Below are 24,671 nucleotides of genomic sequence, written 5' to 3'. Positions count from 1 at the left end.
AATTATTCGACATCGAAATCGTACGACAACATACGACGAACTTCTGAAAAATTCTTCGTGGCCGACACACGTACGAAACATACCTGCACGAGTGTTGTATGTTTTCCGATGCATCCGTGTCTGTATGCGTGTGTCCGAAGGCACGACAACTATAATGTACCTCCTACATCTGCACACTAAGTCACGCGGTGATATCAACTTAATCCGCCAACAAATCAACCTGGCGTATAGCACCTCTATAGGTGGTACTCTAATCTACCTTGTGACGCCATTTTCACACTTCCATATTGACGTCAAAGCTGACCCATAAATGAAACACCTTGTACTTTTGAAAGAAAACACATGGCGGGATTCACGAGATAACGTTCTTAAGGTTTGGTACTGTTACCGGCGTCAGATAATCTGACCATAGACACATAACACATACTTATAAGCAAACGGCACACGAAACCAGTATATCATAGTATTCCACCTGCCAGTGAACCGGCTGATTTGAAAGCATCAATTTGGGTCATTCCTATTGGCTATGAGATTAATTACATCAGATAGCCATGGCTTAGGTGTAGTCACATCTTGATGATTGACACCTCCAAAAGGATGGTGCAATCAATTTTGGATTAATGGTTTACCTTGCAGCCAAGATCGTAGCACCTACTCTCTGATAGGTATTGTGATAAGTTGGGGGCAGGTAACTAGAAACTAGTAGCACATTTGTCGACGGGGGATACGTAATCCTGTGAAGATTGGTAACACTGGCGCAAGCTTCAACAGGCTTTAGGTCCCCATTCTACTAGACGGCGATCGCGCTGCGCTCTCGCTACGACTTAATGGGATTTGTGTAAACCTTGACTTCATTAGTAGAATATTATGCAAAATGTAAAAGTATGACTGAAAAGACCACAAAACACACAAAGCGTCAAAAGATTCCTTTTTTATCTTTGAGATTCGTTGAGCGCTGTGTTAAATTTTAGGTCGCAGAGAGCGCGCCGCGAGAGCGCCGTCCTAGTGGAATGGGGGTATTACAGAGCACTGCGATGTATTTGGTTCCCCAAATCCTACATTAGAAAGATCGAAACATCACTGGAATTGAGAGCATGCTATTAGTTTATGTACTAGTAACCCTTGCCTGAGATACAAGATACTGCTTTATGGTATAAGGCAACTGCTTTCTGTCGACTCGATTGCCGTAATGGTTATGTTTCTTTGCAGGAAAGTAATAGAAAACATATAGACCTTGAATGTTGTGTACGGGAGACCATTAGGACAAAGCGTGATGGTTTTTCGATGGCTGATAGTGCAACGCGGCTTAACTGTGGCTTGCGTTTATAGCCAAGCCCACCCGGCCAACACATCTCTTCTCAGTAAGTGTGTTATCTTATACATGCAGAGGTTTGACGTCTCAACTACCCTATACGCGGGTCCGTCGGCTTCATGTCCCCATCCGATATGTAGAATGCCCTCATACTATGTAAATTTTACATGTTTTTAACAATGTCAGTGTGACTGTGAATTTGGTTATGTAGTAGTAAGTCGGCCTTTCCATACGGCCATTTCGAGTTCAACCGTATGCCCTTCCGGATAACAAACGCGCCTGCCTGCTTTCTGCGCATGATGGACAAGATACTTCGAGGAGCTGAAGAATATACTATATTGATTATATTTCTGACTTGCTTTTCTCCCAGTGTATATGGTCACATAATGCCTAGGTAGTGACATATAGCTCCCCCATAAACTACCAGTGGTTATAGGTCATTGACCAGGCATTATGCCACCGTTAACACCTCCGGGTGGGTCATTAACCCTTAATTGGTTCAGATACGCACGGATAAGTGGTCGTCCTACAAACAATATACTGTAAATGCAGAAATGTTCGCGGTGTTTTTGTGTTCGCATATTTCGCGGCGACGGTTTCACCACGAAATTAAAGCCACAGCAAATATTTTCTCCAATACTGTACATGTAGCAGTATGTGACTATAGCATGGCCGCGAACTTAAAACCACCGCAAACACTCCATTTTCACCTTAGCGCGAAACAAAAACCACGCGAATTTGAATGCATTTACAGTACAACATCATGCATCATGGACTTTAAGAAACAATTATACTGAATACTAAAAAGTAAGTTAGAGCTCACTATCAGAGCTGACCTCTTATATTAATTGAGATTGAAAAATTAAGAAGGTTTTGTTGGGATGAGATGAATTGTGAGTGATAAAATACACAAAGAAGACACCAAAATATCAAATTTGAGTTAAAACACATTTCATAGACAACTTCCTCGTACATAATGACATATTTATCATAATAAATCCATAACTTCAGGTGATCATCATAACATTAGAGTTTTTCTTCTGTGGTTGCTGAGGAAAGGGTGGAAAGATGTAAAACATGAAAACCATAAAATCAGATAATCTAATTAAGAAACTGCATGATCACTTTAAGCAGCCATCAGAAACAAATGCAAGAAAGCCTCATACACATACATGTACACTGTGCCTATTGTTTACAAACTAATTTGTTGTATGCAGTTTTTGGCACAAAAGTTATCTTTCTACCATTGTAAAATAATGTTTTATAGCTTTTTAACTTTCCCCCTGCTACCTAACTCAGTGTGCTAAAGGTTAAGACTGCTCTAATCATGCCCTCCTAATTCTTGATAAAAAAGGGTAAGCAAGAACTAGAAGCAAGAAGCAATCTTGATGTAAAACAGTCCTTGTTCAAATTATCTAGATTTAGAGGTCTTTACTCCAGACTCAAAAAATTTTGGAGAAACATTTAGAGCATTTTTATGTGGAAGGTCAGCCTTGTAATAGATAACCAATAAAGGAGACACTCTTTTATAATATTTCCATCTTCCACATACAAATGTATATTCATACTAGGTTGGTAGGTGCATGTAGGGAATAACACACAATGATGAAATCCCTTGTAGAAAGCATAACTGCCATGTAACGGGAATGTACCATTTGTACCTATGTTAAAGGGCTTTTTTTTGCGACTTGCAAGATTAGTATATTTCTATATAATGCCCCCCTCCCACTCTACTAACTTGAAATGAACTGTACAGTTTCTGAGAATGATTAAGCCAGGACAAAGTGTCATCATAACAACTGTGTTGAGTGGGAAGCTGACAGGTCCATGAGTTTCCATGATGCACGAGGGTCGAACTCCTCCTGGTCCCTACAGAGTGCCCAGACGTAAATCACCTTCAGCACTTTGTTCTGAAAACACATATATAACTAGGTTAATTACTGTCGTAAAGAAATCACAAACAACATGCATTCAGTAAACGTATTTGCAAAACAATTTGTGAGTTATAAGAAGTGTTGGACTACACAGAGTACTGTTAATCTTAAGGGGACTAAACAATACGTTAAGAGGAGAAAGAAGATGGGGAAAATTATCTGACGAACACCAAAATGTGGTCACATAAGCCGGGAGGTCCTCATGTACAATTGGTCACAGGTTTGACTGTATATAACATTCCTTCAGCATAAACTTATTGTCACACATAACATTGCTATTTCTACAACTGTAGTTACTACAGTCAAACCTGGATTCAGCAACTACTCAAGGTACTGAGAAAAATGGTTGCTGAGGACAGGTGGTTGCTCAGGACAGGGTGAGGTTAACAGACAAATGAACTAGACTGTTTTAATCTGGCTTGGAGTTTGGAGGTGGTTGCCCGGTCAGGTATGACAGTAATTACAGACATACAATAAAACAGAAGTTGCCATTTAGAAACTCCATATCAATGCAGCTCTGTTTTGAAATTACAATAAACAACTGTATTAGCTGTGCTGTACTGACCGGGTCTCCTTCTGTGACCTCCCCCTTGGCATTTCTGACCACCATGATCTGTTGTGCCGTAAAACTGATGACCAGGACTGGACCCTGCTCCATTACCTTCCCTGTGGCCAACTGATGAAGACAAGGATACAAGTCATAAATTTTTGGCAACACTTCTGGGGCGCAGCCTACTGTTTGTATTACGTCAATTTTGGTTGCCAACATTTCATCACTAATACGATGTATAGTATGAATGAATAAAATAAGTTTCTTTCAGTCATAAACTTAAAGACTTAATACAAAATCAATGTTTATTTCAATATTATACAAGTTTGAGTCAATTGCAAGGTCTGAAAAGCTTTTGCATTATTAATTTTGAACAGACATCACCTTGCCCAGGCCCCTAAGGCTTCTAATTTTTGTTGTTATAATTAGAGCCAATTGAAACTTCAAACTACATAATTTTATGTGTTGTTAGTTTTTTTTCTTTATCAAAGAAGTAAAGAACTGTCAATCTTACAGTAACATACAAAATGTAATTGGTAGCAAATATCATAAATGTTTCATGTACATCCAGGAAGAAAAAGTTGAAAAATAGGGATTTTAGTCAAGGACGTTCTAGCTGCCTTCGAATCCGGAAACTGGACTTGCCGATGTAAACTGACCAGTTTTGAATGTATTTTCTTCAATACAATTCCAACATCAAGGGAAAATATCATAAAACACAAGAAAATGTAGCAACTCACATCTAGATTGTCTATATCCAAGATTTTAGAGTCAAAGTGGCAGCCCAGAGCCTTTCCTTGCTTGACCGGTGTGGCTAACACATTGTAGGGCTGTAACAGAAGAGAACAGAATATTTATTATAACTATATCATTGTTTTAACACAGATCTCCAGCTCATGATTAAAACTTCTTCTTTCCTTAACTGTGGAACAGGGGCACTGCACTTACCCTTGGAAGAAGATTTTGATCAAATATGAAAATTCAGATGCACCACAAGTGACCATGCCAGGGCACAGGTGACCACAGGCTACAACCGTAACTTTTCTGACCACAATTTCACCCTCAGAAAGCATTAGAATGCACCATTGTCAAATCAAGTTTTCTAAAACTCTGCACATTCCCCCTGCTTGGTCACTCTCCTTGCAGTTTTCCAGAAAAAAAACCCTGGCTAATACTGACAACTGGAAAAGCACAATTTTTGATCATTAATATATATACTCACTGCTTCGAAGCACCAGTCTTTTAGAATCTCCAAGTCTCCTCTGATCATGGCCTGCAAGGAGAAAATCATTGAATCATTGTAACTGCACTGTTAAACAAGATTCCTACTGTGTCGATTGTCATAAGAGCAGCATTCCAAATATTTAAAAAAAAAGGTATTTCAATGTAGATTACTTCAATATTGTGTCAGTGAGTTCAACAATCTTTAACCTCTCTTTGCTGCATTTCTGATGAAAATAAAGGTGATTGATAAGAATTAGATGTTAGGTTAGGTTAGTTTAGGTTAGTTTAGGTTAGGTTAGGTGAGGCTAGGCTAGGTTAGGTTAGGTAAGGTTAGGCTAGGTTAGGTGTGACAGGTCGCTCAGTGCTGCCACGCCGCATCCAAAGGGCTGTTATAACCGGCTATATAGATGCAGATGCATAGCTTGGCTCTACCTTATTTACACACTCATCAACCTTCAGCATACTAGGTTACTAGCGTACAAATGTCAGACTTGCAGGTGTGGAATCACCCACAGTATGACCCATTCAGAGCAATTCTTACCTCCAGAATATTTGGGATGATGTCGGTCTCACATTGTTTGAGGAATGCCTCCTTTGTAAAAGTTTGGTCAACTTTGATGATCTCTGTTAAAACCTCTGACATCTCTGTCTTGGAAAATATGCCACCTGAAAGGGTAAGCAAGCTAATCAACAAATGAAGCAACATATTGTCAAAGAACGGCAATCCCTGCCTGGCAATATGTCTTTACAGGGAAGTACCTATAACATTATATAGCATTCCAGGGAAGTACCTATAGCATTCCAGGGAAGTACCTATAACATTTCAAGGAAGTACTGTAAGAATAGCCACTCGAGTTTTTTTCCCAATATCAAAAAAATTACCTAGTTGCCACATGACTGTTTCATATGTGCAGGAAGAATCATATGACAGATATTAGATTCATATTTAAGTGAAAAATAAACGACTGAAGATTAGGTAATGCTTTGTGAATGCTGTAAGCTATGACAAGTGATTTTATATACGTTTTAAAGTTGTATGGACTGGAGGTCAAGGGACTAGGCAGGTAGGCAACACAGCAATGGTAGTGAAATTGTACCAAGAATATACAATTTAGATTTCAAACATTAGATAGTGTGTTCTTACCTACGAGGTCTCCGACTTTGTCTGTGATGAGCCGGGAGGCCCTGACGACAACGTTGTCACTCTCATCATACTTCATCTTAAGATCAAACACTCCTGGAATCAAGAAATGAAACAGTTAGGACAATAGTTGATGTTTGGGACCGCATTCTTAACACTGCAGCAGCGACACCTAGCTGCAGTGCGAAGTAGTACAAGTATTACCCTGAGGAAAGTGACAGACAGTCACCAAAATATTGGTTGTTATAACTTTTGGGTTGTGAATGAAGAACTATAATGTTACTCAACATATCAAATATCAGCTTGTTTTCTTATTGCAAAAGAGTCAATCTGTAATTTGTACACAGTCAGTTTTCATTTTGAATAAGATCTTGACAAAAAATAAAACCCACTATAAAAGCTTTTAACCTTCTCCCTGCAGCCTCATCCTGTAACCAAGACAACTTTGGTGCCAAAAAGTTACTTCAGCAGGGAAAAGGTTAAAAGCTTCTGTTGACGGGTAAGATGGCAGGACATGTAAAAAAGAAAGGCCAAGATTTTCTCTCTAGGCTTCTTAATAAAGAAATAAACATTTAGGGGGCAAAAGGTGTAAATAGACATACTGTTAACAATGGGACTGTTGTCTCTGAAATCTCTCCACTGCTGGTAGAACTTGGACTCTTTGTGCATGACAACACCAGTGGCTTCCCTAAAGGAAAGAAAAAAAAATCCACAAATTTTAAAGTAGTTAATACATAATTATAATGCAGTGTGTAACCAATAAATGAAATATGTGATGAGGCTTCCACTAGTTCTTGTCAAAATACTGCAGCATTAAATGCTCTCAATGAAGTGGTGTAATATAATGTATAGACTAAGTGATACACACAGTTAAGGTCTTCCTACATGTATACCATATATCATTAATGGTGTATAGGATGGCACCTATCTGTTTCTACAGCTCTTATTAATTGCACCAGGCAGTTGTGCAAGCATTACAGCAGGGGACTAGTCCACTTTCCAACAAGTGCTAAGCAGAGAAAGCAGTATGATTCAATTTGGTATGACTCATCAGCTGAGGATTGAACCTGCGACCTTCTGCATGTAAGGCAAGCAAATGATGAATACATTACTCTGCTGCAATTAATTCACCTGAAGTCTGTTTCACACACACAAAAAAACTGTGATTTGATTCTTAAATAGAGACCAAGGATCCTCAACTCACTCATTTGCTTCAATTGGTTTCTCCTCCATAAAATCTTCAATGTGAAATTCTTTTCTCTTCCTCAGTTGTTCTGTTGAAAATAACAAAGTAGGAGATTGATTGCAAACAATTCAGATTTCTTTCTGTTTAAATATATGGCCTATGAAATTCAGAAATGCAAACTAAAAGAGGTTATTTCAGGAAGATCTATCTAGAGGAAGGATTTATGTATCTCTTAATGTATATAAAATGAGTACTCACTAGGTGGTCTGTAGACTTTTGCCCTGGATGCCAAACTTTCATCAAATTCTTCTTTTACTTCCTTTACACTCTGGACATGAGAACATTGTGATAATGATCAACATAGAACTTTAGAAGTATGTAACATGTAAATTTGTGAGCCTCTCTTCATTGAGTCTCTATTCATTGGCTAAAACTGTGTATAAGACATTGAGTAATACATGTAATTCATTGGCTAAAACTGTGAGTCTCTCTTCATTGCCTAAGACTGTGAATCTCTCTTCATTGGCTAAGACTTGGATTTCCAAGCATATTCATTGGCTAAGACTTTTCAGCTAGCAAATAGTAGGACGTACATAATGCACTTCATACTTCTATACAATGTAGCATGCACATGTAAAAGAAGTTACAGAATGCATGGTACCCTGAAATTAATTAAAAAATTAGAAAACACCTAAAGACTGTGTTTGCTACGAAACAACTTTTCCTTTACCAGGGACAACAACTGATAGTGATAACCATTCCTGTTCTGTTTTACCTTGAGTCAATTAAAGCCATTATTGACTTGTGATGTCAAGGGTCGGCCATTTTGGAATCTACCAACTGATGACCCATCTTGACCAATCATAAAATGTTTTAGCCAAGCAACCAATCACCTTGTCATGCGACATATATATTTCCTATCACAGGAATCTATAACTTTCCACTTCAAAACAAAACTCTTTTGGACCTACCTCTCCAACTTTGGAGATTGTTTTATAGGCAGCTGTCTTGCTGATGTTCTCTGTCTGCTTGCTCACAGACTCTGCTGCTTCTCTGGTTCTCTTTGTCACCTCCTCGCCCAACTCCTGTGTCTTCTTGCCAATGTCAGTCTTCTTGATTTCCTCAATTCCCTATCAAGGACACATTGATGTTAGAAAAGTGATCCATGATATGTATTAGGATTTTTGCAAAGTAGTAAACACTACAGGACTCGAAATACTGGGTGCATATGCACTGTACCTGTCTGGACGTGTATGTACTTCTAAAGCCATCTTCTTCTTGATTCTTCTTAACACCAATCCTGTACATTCCTTTCAACTTTAATTAAATTTCTATTGTTCTATACAGTATAGTACAGTACAAGTGTAGAGAAAACAGAATATGTTTATGAAAGAAAATAATGTTTACCTCGTATAGTTTGTCTTTTATTTGACCGACTCCCTTCTGTAGGACCTGGGAACTCTTGGCTGTTTCAGCCTCAATCTTCTCCTGTAAATTAGAACACAAGGGATTATTTTGGTTTGTAAACAATAGGTAGGTAAAGGTTAGGGTCCCATGGCCTTTCTGATGCCGCAGGGATAGTGGGTTGTAAATCTAGATCTGTTGTGTCTTGGACATGGTATTGGAAGGTGTAGTCCATCCCTCTCCTTCCACCAAGCAGAATAAGTAAAGGTACAAATTTGTATGCAATGTATATGACATCTTGTATATTAACTGCAACACAGGAAAATACAATCATACTCCTTTTGACTTTGTGACAATCTGCCAAATGCTACGGTCATTATTCCAAGTTATGGCCCGGCTGAGCTTTCTGCGCGAATGAAAAATTAAAGGGTATATCAAGAAATATACACAAATAATGCTAATGACAATATTTTCTATGTTATGAGCCTTTTGTTGTCTTTTAAATCATAGTTTTCATTCGCACAAACTGCCCAACCAGGCACCGGTTTGGAAATGTGACCCTAGTCAAGCAAATGCAAACATAAAGTTTCTAGTCACGAATGCAGCCATCTTTTGGTGAATTCATAAATATAATATATAAGTCTTTGATTACTTACGTATTTTCTTCTGGCCTCTTTAAGTGCATCAGACTGCTCCAGTTTCTGCGCTTCTTCTCTAAATTTCTTTAAATTTTCCTAAGAAAAAAAAAAAATATCTGTAAAATAATGTCAAGCTCCACATACAACTCATCTGCTTGAGGCATTGCCTAAAAATAAAAGCAGAAGGGGACTTTTAGATACAAATATGCCTGAAACTTACCTTCATTTCTTTGTTCTTCGTCATTTCCTGCCTAAGGTTGTCAATGAACTGCCCCAAAAATGTTTTTCTTTGGTTGTGTCTTGCCTGAAAAAGAAAAGAGGGGTTAGTAAAATAGACATGTAACTACTTATCATATAATTATATAAACATCATGTTTTTCCTCCACATTCTTTTCATATTTGGCTTTTGTCTGGGACTACATTTTCATTGGCAATGTCAGCAAAATGATACCCACCTTTAATTCCAGTACATATTAAAATTGTCTGTCCACAGCAATGACTAGATGAGTAGATTGTATGATAGCTAATGGAATGAATAAGGCATCCATCTATGCATCATGTGAAAACATTCCATACAGTATAGCATGAGAAACAAATATGATACCAACAGTAGATTCCAGCTATTTGCATTACGGCTAATTGCATATTTCGGGGATCTGCATAAAATTCTGAAAACCCAAACCATCTCCTATTCACTACATTATAAATGGAATGGCGTAATTGCATTAGCCATTATTGCATATTCCTGCTATTTGCATAAAATATTGCCAATGGCAACTGAAAAACCAGTTGAACATGTCAAAGTCACTAACTCGTATGGATCGTCGTATGGAAATGTCACTTAAATGTAAATTGTGTATGGATAGTTCCTAAGGTAAGACAACACCATAGGAACTGTTACTGTCCTTTGTGTTTTGTAAAAGCTATAGCGACCCCATTGTTATTTGTTGTGATAGGATGCAGTAGAAAAGAATAGCCAATTTTTCGCTAAGTTTGCCATACTTTACGCCAAAAATAATTACTCAAGCAACTGGATAAGATTTTGAAACAGTCAGACGTTTCAGACAGTATCCACTGTCTTTCGTCAGTGACTAACGATAGGACTGAGAACACCAGGTTTTATACCAAAACTCTGAATAGATATGTTAATGAAGTAAAGACAATTTAGGATGTCTTGAAGTAGTCTTTAAAAAGAAGATTAATTCAAGACAAAGTTTATGCCAATAGTTCAATTAGCTACTGTTGTTCTAGTACAGTAACTAAATGTTGCTTGTCCGGGGGTGGGGGGTGGTGGGCAGTGCATTATCCCAGGTGCCTGAAAGTTGAACGCGTAGACCCCCTTTCCTGTTGAGGGCGGGGTTGTACATCCTCTCATATATTGCTTCTCTAATTCCCCGTTCGAACCAGCGTTCTTCACGATCTAGGATGTCCGTGGATTCGAAATTGAATGAGTGTCCCTGGTTGTGTTTTAGATGGTGGTAAATGGCAGAGGAGTAGTGGTAATTTGCCATACTTTGCTTATGAATTCAATGTTACATTTTGTATAACCTGGGAGTGGGTGAATTTGACACAAAGTGTGTGTGTTTCCTTCAAGTGCCATCCTGGTAACCACTAAAACCCCCTCCCCCCACAGTGCCACTTATTTTGTTCCCTAGGGTTAATGGACTACTCCTTACTAATAATTGCATAAAATACACTGACATATCACTTATGCAAATAAGAGGATTCTACCGTACATGTGGTTTTCAGACTGACCTGACAGAGATGGAAGTCTCTTCGTCCTGAGGCTGTGGCTAGGACTGCTGCATTGTGAGACAGGGGAACACCCCTCCCCACCAGCACTACTCTGCTGATAGGCCTCAGCATCTGCACAAGAAAGGACAAATATGGTTAAAGGGAAAAAGAAAATCAATCTTTCTCCTCAAGCAACAGTCAAGTCCAAATTTGTAAAAAGGCATGGTAGAATTCTCTACATGGAAACTTGCTGTCATGTGACCCTTTGCTTAATATCCTCTGTTTTTAAGTTAAAATTCTTTTCATAACACTATACATATACAGAGAACAACAAGCCCGTTTTTACACCTGGGTGGAGTGAGGAAATTGTGTAAAGTGTCTTTCCCAAGGGCACAACATTGGTGGCATCATTCGTGTGATTCGAACCCAGGACCTCTAGGTTCTGGGCCAAACACCCTGCCACACGACCCATAATTAAGACTACATGTACATGTATACTGTATACTGCAGGGATACGCTCAGTGAAACGATATGGAGCTAGACATTTAGTATTAGGCTATCAGGCAACAATAAGGTATCATTAAGAATGAGTCATAGATCACAATTTTTACATCATCCTGTAAAGTTGCATAATTTATGTGGTACCCTCGCGATCGTGCATGTCATTTACGAACACTTCAAACTTGTGCCCAATGACATTTAAATGACGCTATCATCTGCATATGCATAGCAAAGAAAGCAAAAAATCCAGATTACAACAGAAGAACATAAAATTAGAAATACATGACGATTGGTATCATTATTTGATAATTTCAGACCGCTTGTTACCAAGCCCCCCTCCCCATCACGCACGATCACTCGAACACATGTTGATAAATCAATTGTTGCGAAATTGTATACAGATATCAAGCCTTTAGATCGTAATATGCGCAATCTAATATCTATAAGACCATCGACGAATATGAATATACTAAATCCTATCAACGTGCTCGTTAAAACGGGACAAAAAACGCAGAAATCTGACCTCGGGACATTTACACATGTGCGCCGCCATCTTTTCTCGGGTACAAGAATGACCGGATGTTGCGTAAGGTATTCTCCAGAATATTCCATCTTTTCAAAGGGGAAAAGATAAATGGTCATGAATAATAAACAGCAACATGGCATATAAACCGTTTTCAAATTAGATGTTTCCTTATTGATAAGTGTTAACAGTATCACTTTTACTCCTGTGTGCTTGTTACTTTATAACTGAACATAGAAATCTAAGAATAAGTCGAACTTTATCATAGTAGGATTGGTCTGGACCAATCGTAGGGAATTACGCTGGAGGAAGCGACCTCTGACCTCCGCTCGTGCCATGCTCACAACGCGAAAATCCGCCGCCTCGTGCGGCTGGCTCGCCTCCCCTGCAATGTGGAATAGCCCGGACTCAAAAGCTCGTGCCCAGAGTACTTCCTGGCTAATGAGAGAAGGCGGGACGTATCGATGGTGATAAACATATAGTTTGCCTGTAACGTTCGTCATATATACATATACATAGTCTGAGAATTTGTTTATGTTGTTATCTGCTTGGTTCCCAAGATTTGACCATGGCGGACGTGAAAGTCAAAGGAAATGCAAAGGTAAGACGACTCTTAGTTAAGAAAGACTCGTAAAAATTATTGATTTGCTACGACTACTTTGATTCGTAAGTTAACAGTACCGGACTTATGAAAGGGTTTTACTGTATGAGAAGCTGGTGATTTTAACCTCAGGGATTGACTTGGAACCAAGGACATTATATATTGTCCTTGCAAGTTGGTTACACTGAGGAACCATATAGAGTATGGGGTTGGTGAAAACTTAAGGGAGCGTCCAATATACTATTCAGCAGGGGAAGGGCACTTTATACGTGTAGGGGTGTGCTGGTTTGAGAAAAGGCCAGCACGACCTTATTGTCGTAGATATAAGGTAGCAGAACACATCTCTTGGGTCTATGTCACTGGTAAATTTAGCCACGGCGACTGTTGGAGGGCTTCTTTTACTTGCAGTCTTAGGGCTACTAGTAAAATTATGTATAAGACTGCAAGTAAAAGAAGCCCACCAACAGTCACCGTGGCTATGGTAAATTGTGCTTTGTGCTGTTGGAATATGTTGGCTTTTAATAATAATGATGATAATAATAAGGTGTGGAGTCTGTACGACCAGCTGTTTTAATATTAATAATCATAATAATGATAATACATCAATCCTTGACAGATCTGTATGAAGAGAACCAGCGGTTGAGGCAGGAACTGCAGAAGGTGTGGAGTCTGTACGACCAGCTGTTTTAATATTAATAATAATGATAATACATCAATCCTTGACAGGAGCTGTATGAAGAGAACCAGCGGTTGAGACAGGAGCTGCAGGAGGTGCGGAGTCTGTACGACCAGCTGGTACAGGAGGGCGGGGCCGAGCACTGGGAGGAGAGGAGAGTCAACATGCTCAAGTCACACGTCATCCAACTGGAGAGACAGGTCAGTCACCAGATCATCACGTCATCTACATCATAGCGTACATCTAGGCTCTACCAGGCCCTGTGAATGGCCGGAAAAATAGTAGAAATTGGCCCAATAGAGTACTAGTGAATTGCTAAGGGAGTCGGCTACGGAGCTAGGGACCATTTGCCATCTGTAGGTCGCAAACTGTAACTTCTAATTCTATAGCGAACTAACTTCTCTGGCATGTTATCCGTCTATTTGGCCAATTTCTATGACTTTTACAGCGACCTGTGGAGCCTGATAGAGGCTAGCGCACATCCACAAATATCCACTCTTGACAAGTCCACCCAGAAAATTTTGTTTAGGATGTCAGTTTTATGTTTAGGGTGGCCTGCATTCATAAATCTAAAATTTAAATTGCAAGTCAATCCTGCGATCAGAAGGAATACATATCAAAGTTCTGACTGGCATTTAGACAAATATTCAGTCATGTCTTTTAAAAGATTGTACAGCTGTACTGTATTAAAAGCTTGATTAAGACAAAAGGGAGACAATTCCTTGAAGAGGTTTGCAGTGTACATGTTGCATATGGAGGCATTGTTTGAATGTATACTAGAAAGCAATAACACATTGTAACGGATGTAAGTGGACTGAGTTACACATGTTGCCTTATGTTTGTTGCCTAACAGATAGTCCAGCTGACAGGCTCCGTGAGCTCCCATAAAGATGCCATGGTAGAGGCTGATTCTGCCCTTGATGCAGTGGTTACAGCACTCAGGTTGGTCATCTTGAACTCTCCCTCAATTTATTTTACTGTCATGCCTTGCTGTGTAGCAAATTTTCAGCAGAGGTTGCAATGATTATTCGTATTAAATGTAGTGTAAAAAAAAGCAGTAACTGTTTTAGAAACAGAAATCCAAACATAAAAGATTAGGACTCAACTTCATATTTCAACAAACATTTAGCTTACTGCAAGGCTCAATTGTTTTATTTTTTTCCTGCAATGTGTAACATGTAATTGCAAATTCATTGCAGTTTTTTCTGCAATCTCAAAAATAAAATTTTAATGCGAATTATAGGTTGTACTTGTAGTAGGTGATTCTTTCAAGGTCTAGATCTGTTTCATGTAAAAATATTAACAAAATACTCTGACAAATGAGCTGAGCATGCCTCAGAATGTAGCTACTAATACGTTTTACATTTTGTACTTGAACCTTGGAAGTAAACTTGAATCACTCATTTCACTTCTCAGGGAATGGGTGGCCTGTGAATCTCCAGGCCCGACTGTATCCATACAACGTGCACAGCTCACCCACCTTATACACACAGTCATGGGAGCCAAGACAAGGGTAAAGAAACAGGGGAAGGTAATCTTAAAATGTCTCATATATTTGTATGACAGTCCTTTTATTTAATTTTTTTCTTCCATTCTTTGTGGGCTCAACCCCTCCAAATGCCAAAAACTTTCAAAATGGTACATGGCTCTTGAGAGATATTAAACACACTCTCTATCAGCAGACCAGCTATTTACTGTCAGTTAGTAATGCTTGTGCAACCATGTGGCCCAAGGGCTATGGAAACAACGATAGGCACCATGCTATACACCAAATAAAGGTGTGGGAAGGGCTTTAATCAGTGAAAATGTCATGTTTTTATACATTATTAAAACATTGTATAATTGTTGACTTTGTCTTCATTAATCACCCCAAAGATATTTTTTAATCCAATATCTTTCATCACCAGACTGGTTTTACCAGTGAAACTGTTGGCCAATCGTCCTTATTGAAAAGTGCTGCAGTTAAAGGCGGTGATGAGGGTGTGTCCCTATTAGACATCTGCAGAGGTGACATCAGACATCTCAACCTCAAATTCGTGGTAAGACTCTGCAGAATTTTTTTGATGTTTTGGTCCAAATTAGAATCAGTTACTAGATACTGTACACTTTTGAATGTCAGAAGAGAATACCCGATGAATGCCTGAAAACTTGCCAACAAAACAGAAATTAGTGCTGTGTGCACTTGAGCTATGATCCATTGAAATGCAAATAGGGATACCAACATGGCAGTTAGCACCTACCTGCTTCATGTTCAGATACTGTAGTCTAGAAGAATAGTAGATGAACATCATTTAGTAGTAGAATGTAGACTATCCAAAAAAGAGATAGCTGAACTTTTCATACTGAATACAATCAATGTTTCCTTACTTCACACATCTCAGTAATGCAAATTCGTATTTGGGATGAGCTTTGACAAACCTTTGATTATGAAACATGCAACAAATGTATCTGCTCTTACATTTCCACCATCACAAAAAATGATCTTAGTTATTATAATATTCTTTTGTTGTGATGACCTGTACTTAACCAAGTCTGTATATATTGTACAATTTAGCTTATCAAGGTCTTCATTCATCCATTAATACATGGATACGGAAAGTGTGTAGAAATGGTATAAATAGTGGTCTATAGATCTGAATGTTCATGTAATTCCATAGGCCTCCCTGGAGTCCCAGCTGTCCCAGCTGTTCAAGAAGCTGCTGAGACTACAGCAGTGCGTGGAGGGCATCAGGACCCACCAGCCTGTGCCGCTGTTCTACCAGACGGACAGCGTGCTGTACGACAGACTGACAGCGCTGGCCGGAGACCTGGACAAGATGCTGTACCAGTGCTGTCAGGACCTGATGCACCTCAGTCTGCTTGTACCCTCCGCTCCTTGGGTTAGTCTTATTGGCGATGCCTCAGGGGAAGGGCTGTCTGCAGCTTTGAATTTTTTTCATCTCACTCATTATTTGGGAGCCCATGTTGTAAATTTCTGTTGGTAAATCTGTAATTTTTAGCTTAGGAAACTATATTTTCACCAATTTCATGTCATGATAAAAACTGTGAAACTGAGCAATTATAAAGATAATGCACACATCAATTGATTCACAATTAGACTCAGATGTTTATTGTTTCAGTCGGCAGTCAGACTTTTACCCAGCATGCATGTCTCTGTGGATGATGTCATGGCAAGTCTTCCCAGCATGCCACGCAGTAAGCAATACGAGGTACAGAATCTACAGCCGAACTCAAATTAGATCTGCAGTTCCGTAATTTTTGACTATTCACTCACTCACTCACTTGCTCTCACTTACCAGCTCTCTTTCTCCCTCCCTCTCTCTCTCCATTGAGCACACCCACAACAATATTAGCAGCAACTAAGATATCTCTGTCCAGGTTTGTATTCTCTATAATTTAGGTTGATGTAGTTTTTTACTTGGCCTTTCACTGTTTTTCTTACCATGAGTGAGTCCACGTAATAACAGTTTTGATATGTAAGATCTAGTTCTTGCTTTGCCAACAGCGTTAAATTAATTGTAGTCTTTTTTTTTCTATAATTGTTTTACCCGTACAGTAGCTGTACACCTATAAATTGCACTTTTTGTAGCTTTTTATTCTGATGGATATTTCAAAGTGTTTTCATCAATAAACACCCAAATTACAGTATCATGCATGTGTATGGCATAATCAATGTTTTGTGTTTATATTTTTGTAATTATATGTACACTCAGGTAAAGAAGACTGTGGAAAGTTTGATGATTGCAGTGGGCTATTCCAAGCACATGACAGCCATGCAGGTATGTTTGATACTAGAAATTTAAGTATATGACAACATCAGTCACTGTTTTATGCTAGCCTTTCTAGTGATTTCTTATGTTAGCCTTTCCAATCGAGAAGAGTAGGGGTACCGGTGATCCGGTGTTCTTGGCTAAAAACTCGAGCCGTAGCAAACCCACATTGCACAACCACTAGCTACTTGAAATAGCATCTTGGTTCAGCACTATTGAGGATAACTGCTTTACCTTAACCTTATTATGATTAACGTAGCATTACATAAATCTAGTACTAACTAGTATCAAGAATGGGGGATTTGGAACCTCAAATATCCGCCATATTTCAGGAGGAAAAGAAATTATATCTTAGTGTTTTGATTCAGTTTATATGCAATACTTTAAGACAAAGTGGATCTTTTATGAAACTTTCTGCTTTTCTTATCAAGAAAATGGAGTGTCTCTTATACTGCAAATCCATTTAAGTTAAAGAGGACTTAACTCTGTGTCAAAGGGTAAAATTAGGCATTCACAGTATCATCAGATGTCAAACTTTGAATTCAATGAGAAAATCTGTATAGTTCACAGTGTGTGATAATTCTTTTGCAGAGTGGTCACCTCAACTATTTCAGGATTTACAATGTGTGTCATGTTTATACTTGCCTTAGATAGCAGCCCTGGAGGAAGAGTTGACCCACTTTAGACAGGTACAGAGCCTACAGATAAAGTACACCACCACCCTGGTACAGGCCCTGACTCAGGCTTACAACTCATTCCAACAGGAGGTCCTACAAGGCATCAGTAGCCCACTGCAAGGTGAGCAAAACTTCCAAAATCTTAGTTTAAGCGCTTATTTAGACATGTCCCGATGGTGCAAGCAGTAACGCAATTTGTTGCTTGCCATATTGATCGAATTTTGTAGATCTGTGCTGTAAGGGACTGCAGTCCTCAATTCAGATGGTGACGTAAAGCAGGGTATGAGGGAGCTTCAGGCACAAGCCTCAAACATCAAATCTCTGCACGTAAAACCCAACACACTTTTCGAGAAGTGTAAGAGTAACTTGTGCTAAATACGTGAGCCATGGCAAGGCTGCATTGCATGAATAGCCCTGAGATTGTACTCAAGGTGACCGTCCCTTCAGGGATGTGGATCACATTTTTTTAAAGTTTGGCTTTGAAATTCATAGGGCTGTGGTGCTGGAGGATTTAACTCAGTTGAGCAATCTGAAAGTCATACAAGCACTAATCTCATAGAAAAATGATGATGGATTTGGTGTGGATATCAGTGACAATTGATTTTGATCTGCACTTTTCCTCCAGTTCAGCATTAAACAAGCTCATATATTATGTTTCGTCACGTTGAAGGTATCTTGGAGTCCTACAGGGAACTCAGGGACACAGCGTCTGAAACTGCACTCAGGGACTTTCTAAAGACATTCAAAGAACATTCAGAGCAGGTAGGAATATATCACTCATATATGTACATATGCACATCTAGATAGCAATATAATTACTCATTGACAGAAACCCAAAACAGCTAAAGAACTTTTCAGAACAAACCTAGATATAGCAACACATGTACAGTGTCAGTTTTTGTAATCTGTAGATGCTAAGACTGTATCTTATGATGGTAATCTTTGAACCAGTCTTTTTGCCTTGCAGTTGGAGTCTATAGCTGAATCTTTGAGGGAGCAGAAAGGAGAGGATGACAACACAGGTGAAAATTCAGTTTGTGTGTGCTATTATGTGTGCACAATATTGATTTTTAATCTTTGCCTGTTCACTTGATTATTTTCTATTGAATTCACTGTTTTTACAATGTGGTGTAGTCTGCTATTCAACAGAATTATAGCTGTCAGTCTCTTCGTCATCTGAGTAATGCAAATTTGCGTAAGATGATGAAGAGACCCGGCAGCTATAATTTGTTTGGATAGAAGGCTAAATGTGGTGATACGTTGATGAAGGTTAGACATCCAGGTAATAAGATACGCCAAAAATAATTACTCAAGCAACTGGATAAGATTTTGAAACAGTCAGACGTTTCAGACAGTATCCACTGTCTAAAACACAACCAGGGACACTCATTCAATTTCGAATCCACGGACATCCTAGATCGTGAAGAACGCTGGTTCGAACGGGGAATTAGAGAAGCAATATATGAGAGGATGTACAACCCCGCCCTCAACAGGAAAGGCGGTCTACGCGTTCAACTTTCAGGCACCTGGGATAATGCACTGCCCACCACCCCCCACCCCCGGACAAGCAACATTTAGTTACTGTACTAGAACAACAGTAGCTAATTGAACTATTGGCATAACTTTGTCTTGAGTTAATCTTCTTTTTGAAGACTACTTCAAGACATCCTAAATTGTCTTTACCTCATTAACATATCTATTCAGAGTTTTGGTATAAAGCTGGTGTTCTCAGTCCTATCGTTAGTCACTGACGAAAGACAGTGGATACTGTCTGAAACGTCTGACTGTTTCAAAATCTTATCCAGTTGCTTGAGTAATTATTTTTGGCGTAAATGTGGTGATCTTAGGGTAACCAGCAGAATGGCAAGAGTTGACATTTCATGTACTCTGCCCTCTTGGACCAGGTACTATAGCCCTGAGTGGCTTCCAGGCACAGCTAGTGACAGCTCTACAGCAGGTACAGAAAGACTGTGCTGTCCAGCACAGCAGAACAGCAGCTGACCTGGAGTCCTCCCTGCAACAGCACAGACAGCAGGTCTCCCAGGCAACGGACTTCCTCAAACAGACCAGGACCAATCAGGAGCCTCCATTCACAACCAAGGATGGCAACGCAGGCGACGGGAAAGATTCCGAGCCAATCAGGACAAGAATGACAAAATCAAGCTCGGAATCTAGACTTAATGTCAGCAGGCCTACTGGCCGGGTAAATTCAAGAACGACCGACACAAGCACAGGAAGACAGAACTCGGCACAAGTGAGGAAATCCCCCAAAAGAACACTTACATCGTCCAGTAGTTTGGACAATGTTGACCAGACTGTTGCTGTAACAGAGAAAAGTAGGGGAAAAGAGAGGTTGAGTCCTTTAAAGGTGACTGCCAAAGATGTCAGCAGAAGAGCACAATCCAAAGGAAGTTTAGGAAAACAAAATATGAGCTAAAGCGGAAGTTTTTCTCTGCAGGAATTTTTGCAGGAAGAAAATTTTCAAAATAAATTTTCATGGAATTATCATTATCATTCATGACTGTACATCATACTTGTCAATCAGATACATTTGTATAAACACTTTTGACTTAAATGCTTTAAGTTGAAAATATTAGCACTTCTCAAAATGGGAAAAGTTGAATTCCAAACTGGAAACTGTTTTGAGTTGGTACATGTAATGATATGAAGGCTTGCATTTGCTGACTGTGCCAGTATTGTACAATCACAAAATAGAGATGAAGTTCTAAGCACATGTTTTTAACCAGTACCCTCATACCAAATGCCAGGTGATGCACTTGAATTTGGCTCAACATTGACATTTTTAGTGTAGAAATGGTCTATGAACAGGTCATATAGCAGGGTTTTAAATACATTGTTTTCAAATACATTCATGTATAAACTGATATCACAAGTTGTCGTCAATTTGTCTTAAACCAAATTATAATGCTTTGCAATTTTGGTCTTTTTTAAAGGAATGACGGAAATATATGCCACATACACACACACAATTTTGGTCTTTTTTAAGGAATGACAGGGAAATATATGCAACACACACACACACACACACACACACACACACACACACACACAGAGTCTTTTTTAAACGAATGACGGAAATATATGCCATATACACACACACATACACACAATTTTGGTCTTTTTTAAGGAATGACAGGGAAATATATGCCACACACAGTCACACACACACACACACACACGCGACACTGAGCCTTTGTTTTTCAGAAGCTTTGAAAATTAATGAAGACAAGAACAACAGCATAGTTATTTTATCAACATTTTATTTTGAGATGGACACATTGTATCTGACATTGTGCCATCAGTATTACATTTTGCAATACAAAATCATTGTCATTTAAACATATTGTTCACAAAGCTTTAAAATTCTCTCTATAAAAATAAATATTGGCTGTTTTTGTTAAAATCCTTCCAGATGTCGAAATAAAAATCTTTCCAACGAGATACTGTAAGGGCGATCAAGGTACAAGCTGTTCCAATATTTGGCCGTTTCTATATACAATGTACCATCACTCTTGTATAGAAGACACAAGTACATGACCGAATAACAGAGAGGAATGTTATATCAATTCATGTGTTTGTCCACAGTTGCTTCAGACTAAAGATATTCAGTAAAATGTTTTCATCTGAACACTATAGCCAGTAATCTTCAAATCTGACTCAAGTTGCCTTCTAAAACTTCTTGAAGACATCTTGAACTAACTATCCATTACGTCTCAATCATCCAAGTAAGAGGGACTACAAGATGTACTGTCGGTGTCTTCTTTACATGCAGATGCACCGTCCTCTAATCTTTCCTGTAAGAAGATAAGATGAAGAATGTTTGAGAAGTTATGATATCTTATAAAAAAGATTGTGCTGATATCAAGTCCTGAAGTCATTTGGCCACAAGTAGGAGAAGTGACGACTTAAGTTTAATACTTGCACGTTTTACATGTCCTTGGTGCTGAACACACCATCTACACAAACATACAGGACACTAGTACACCACACAATCTGTACACACACCTTTACTGAACACACCATCTAGTACAAAAACACACAGGACACTGGTGCACAACACAATCTCTGCACAAACCTGCTTGCCCTGTACGTCATTCTGTGGGCCGGTTCCGTCCTGCTCAACTTTGGCATCACGTGTGAGCCGTGTGAGCAGCTCTTTTCCTTGCGATTGACGATCAGCTATTTCTCTCGCCATCCGTATACCCCACCGCATGCCGTCTGCGCCTTCGTTTCCCTGTTATTCTACGCAATACTCTATTTTCCTTCGTTCTTTTGCTGTTGGTACGTCATCGATTTGACGAATGCCTTAGTCTCCTTAGCCTCTGACACCAAGGATCTAGCCGACTCAATGGAGAGTACCAATGATCAGCCTAGCAGCGTTCCCTGGTTACTTCGGCATGAGAGCAACAACAAAAAACAAGCTTGTATATAGAACAAGGATGATCGCTGTTAATGTAATATCAATTGTATTGACACCAAGCCGTAGTGCAGTATTGAAAGACTGATGCAGTGCGTACTATGAGCAAATGGCACTTTGTAATTACAACAATACACACTGTATACTTACTTAATTACCTTTGTGCTTACTTGGCCAGTAGAGTGGTCAATAAATACAAATACTAGCACACATCGATTTTCCTTATCATCTTATCATAATTTCAACCTGTACAATACTTTCTACATTTATATTCTTAATAAATTTAGAGAGGATATTTGTCCAAGCTGGTATTCAACACCATATAGATACACCTTTCACTAAGAGAAATGACTTTGCATTAAAGTACCTGTTTTGTGTCCAATGGTGATAGAACATTGTTGTAATTCAGAGAACAATGCTGAAACATTCTATGGAGTAGCTTTGTCGCGAGTTGTCGATTGTAGTATCAACACATCAATGTACCTGATCTTTTTGTAACCTTATATTTGTATTCGAAATCTGCTTGTCCAGTATCACAAGTTTGAGTCATTGACGATACCTGCTTACATATTTTGAGCTGCTTTTGTGTTCTGATTATTTTTCAATAACTATTAGTTACTTTTGAACAAAAAGTGATATTGTTTTAGTTTTTTTATTAATTTTTTTCAAATGTATATTATATACCTTTACATTTGAAAAAAAATTAAAAGACAAAACTAAAACAATATCACTATTTTGTTACCAACGTCTATTTACCATAGTGAAAAATTGTGTAGAAGCCCCTGTTAAGTACTTTATTGATATCTTTACCCCCTTACAATATCAAATAATGTAAAAAGAATAATAAATCTCATGTAATATCAAATGCTATGAAGATAAAAACATGCATGTATAATATAATGGCCAAAAACTTACAAAATCGTTCTTTAGCTTTCCAAATCCTTGAGTATAACCGTAATGCATGCTGATTTGAAGAACAGTCAGATGCGAAGAAAAATTAAGCAACTGTATATATTCACAAACTAGAGTTCCACGAACACATTATCTTCGCCAAATAATCAAGGCTTATTATGGAGAGTGATTAATATTTACATGCTTATCACCCCCTGCAAATTTGATTATACACCATACCGTTTGGAAGTTATGATGGGGGGGGGGGGGTGAGTCCAGTCTAGCTATGGTTAAAATCATTTGGTAGTACAGGACTAGTATATGTGTCTAGTGTGCTGATATATGTTATAACTGGTCATGAAAAAAATATTGAAAGTGATGATGAAATGGTACAGTCGATATGTATAAATTAAGTATAAATCTTTATTCCATATCATACACATTTTAAAAGACATAGTACATGTGACTTTTCCATACCTAGCAGTGGTGCAGTTTTGGTGCAGTTTACTCTCCAAGCAGAGGAGTGGGTCCGGCTGGGTTTTGACGTGTTTTGAGGTGTTTTTGTCAGACTTTCTTTTTTGTCCCCTTTTCGTTATGTCGCCAACCGTGTGTTGGACAAAAATGCCTAAACTGAACACGTTAAAAACCAACCGGACCCACACCTCTGCTTGGAGTGTAGTGAGTCTATGTTTATTTATATGCCCCATCTGTTTATTTATACTTTTAGGCAAGGCCCTCTGTTGACCTGTTTTCGGGAACATTGTCACATGTCCCAATATGAAGTGCAGTGGATTTACTAACTTTCCTTACTAATTATGTAAATTAGCTCCTTATTTGCATAATTAGTCATTGATTATGTAAACCACCATCTGAGCTCTCTACATACCAAACATCACGACGATATGTCGACCTCTTCTCAAGCTATTCATGTCCAAAGGTCAAAACAAAAACACCCACTGCAGTTCCAAACAAGACGCTAGGAGGCCCAAACTTACACAACTTACTTCCTGTGGCATGAACTATTCACCACACAACAATCATGACCATAGCACTTTCAGACAATATGCCGCCAAATTTTGAAGCTCCGCTGCAGTACCTTAGATACCCGCTAGAAGGCCCATTATCGAACTTGACCTTCCCTTCTGTAAAACCTACCCATCCACTAAATATCATACAGAACCCTCAACAGTTTCTCGAGTTATGCTGGCAACATACAAATACGCATCCACACAAAGCCTACTTGGTACCGACGGAAAATGCCAGGGGAACCATTTTTGATCTTGACCTCCGTTTTCACAACATCTACACACCTACAAAAAATCATGAAGATTCATCAACGTTTCCGTCACTTTTTTTGCCTACATACAAACACACAAAAATCAAATGTCCGCTGCAGTACTGTTGAAAAACGCAAGGTGAACCATCTTCGAACTTGACCTTCCTTTGCACAACCACTACAAACCTATCAAAA

At 38.8% G+C, this 24,671-nt stretch overlaps 2 protein-coding genes across 2 annotated transcripts; one reads left to right on the top strand and one right to left on the bottom strand.

Moving 5' to 3' along the window:
* Nucleotides 1-2,979: 2,979 nt before the first annotated feature.
* On the bottom strand, nucleotides 2,980-12,219 carry LOC136428530 (mitochondrial import inner membrane translocase subunit TIM44-like). Its single transcript, XM_066418114.1, has 15 exons — nucleotides 12,148-12,219; nucleotides 11,145-11,255; nucleotides 9,610-9,693; nucleotides 9,408-9,485; nucleotides 8,755-8,835; nucleotides 8,319-8,477; nucleotides 7,606-7,675; nucleotides 7,366-7,435; nucleotides 6,764-6,849; nucleotides 6,165-6,257; nucleotides 5,562-5,686; nucleotides 5,019-5,069; nucleotides 4,537-4,626; nucleotides 3,812-3,922; nucleotides 2,980-3,222 (listed from the first exon to the last, which is right to left on the bottom strand). Exons 1-15 carry the CDS (start codon nucleotides 12,175-12,177, stop codon nucleotides 3,103-3,105), a joined length of 1,359 nt encoding a protein of 452 aa, XP_066274211.1. The 5' UTR covers nucleotides 12,178-12,219; the 3' UTR covers nucleotides 2,980-3,102.
* Nucleotides 12,220-12,581: 362 nt separating this feature from the next.
* LOC136428529 (uncharacterized) lies at nucleotides 12,582-21,333 on the top strand. The gene is made up of 12 exons (XM_066418112.1): nucleotides 12,582-12,748; nucleotides 13,475-13,624; nucleotides 14,278-14,366; nucleotides 14,841-14,955; nucleotides 15,332-15,463; nucleotides 16,082-16,303; nucleotides 16,544-16,633; nucleotides 17,138-17,203; nucleotides 17,845-17,992; nucleotides 18,542-18,633; nucleotides 18,839-18,893; nucleotides 19,776-21,333. Exons 1-12 carry the CDS (start codon nucleotides 12,716-12,718, stop codon nucleotides 20,306-20,308), a joined length of 1,725 nt encoding a protein of 574 aa, XP_066274209.1. The 5' UTR covers nucleotides 12,582-12,715; the 3' UTR covers nucleotides 20,309-21,333.
* Nucleotides 21,334-24,671: the final 3,338 nt, after the last annotated feature.

Source organism: Branchiostoma lanceolatum, chromosome 2, assembly GCF_035083965.1.
Source record: "Branchiostoma lanceolatum isolate klBraLanc5 chromosome 2, klBraLanc5.hap2, whole genome shotgun sequence".
NCBI lineage: Eukaryota > Metazoa > Chordata > Leptocardii > Amphioxiformes > Branchiostomatidae > Branchiostoma > Branchiostoma lanceolatum.
The sequence above is the reverse complement of the archived record's forward strand: the minus strand, read 5'-3'. Positions and strand labels throughout refer to the sequence as shown.

Bases quoted from the DNA above. Each gene is read 5' to 3' on its own strand.
- LOC136428530 (XM_066418114.1), bottom strand. From the start codon at position 12,177: ATGGCGGCGCACATGTGTAAATGTCCCGAG. The intron at 11,256-12,147 runs GTCAGATTTCTG...TTTCTTGTGCAG, and splicing joins ACATGTGTAAATGTCCCGAG to ATGCTGAGGCCTATCAGCAG. The intron at 3,223-3,811 runs GTCAGTACAGCA...ATGTGTTTTCAG, and splicing joins AGGTCACAGAAGGAGACCCG to AACAAAGTGCTGAAGGTGAT.
- LOC136428529 (XM_066418112.1), top strand. From the start codon at position 12,716: ATGGCGGACGTGAAAGTCAAAGGAAATGCAAAG. The intron at 12,749-13,474 runs GTAAGACGACTC...AATCCTTGACAG, and splicing joins AAGTCAAAGGAAATGCAAAG to GAGCTGTATGAAGAGAACCA. The intron at 17,993-18,541 runs GTGAGCAAAACT...GTCACGTTGAAG, and splicing joins CATCAGTAGCCCACTGCAAG to GTATCTTGGAGTCCTACAGG.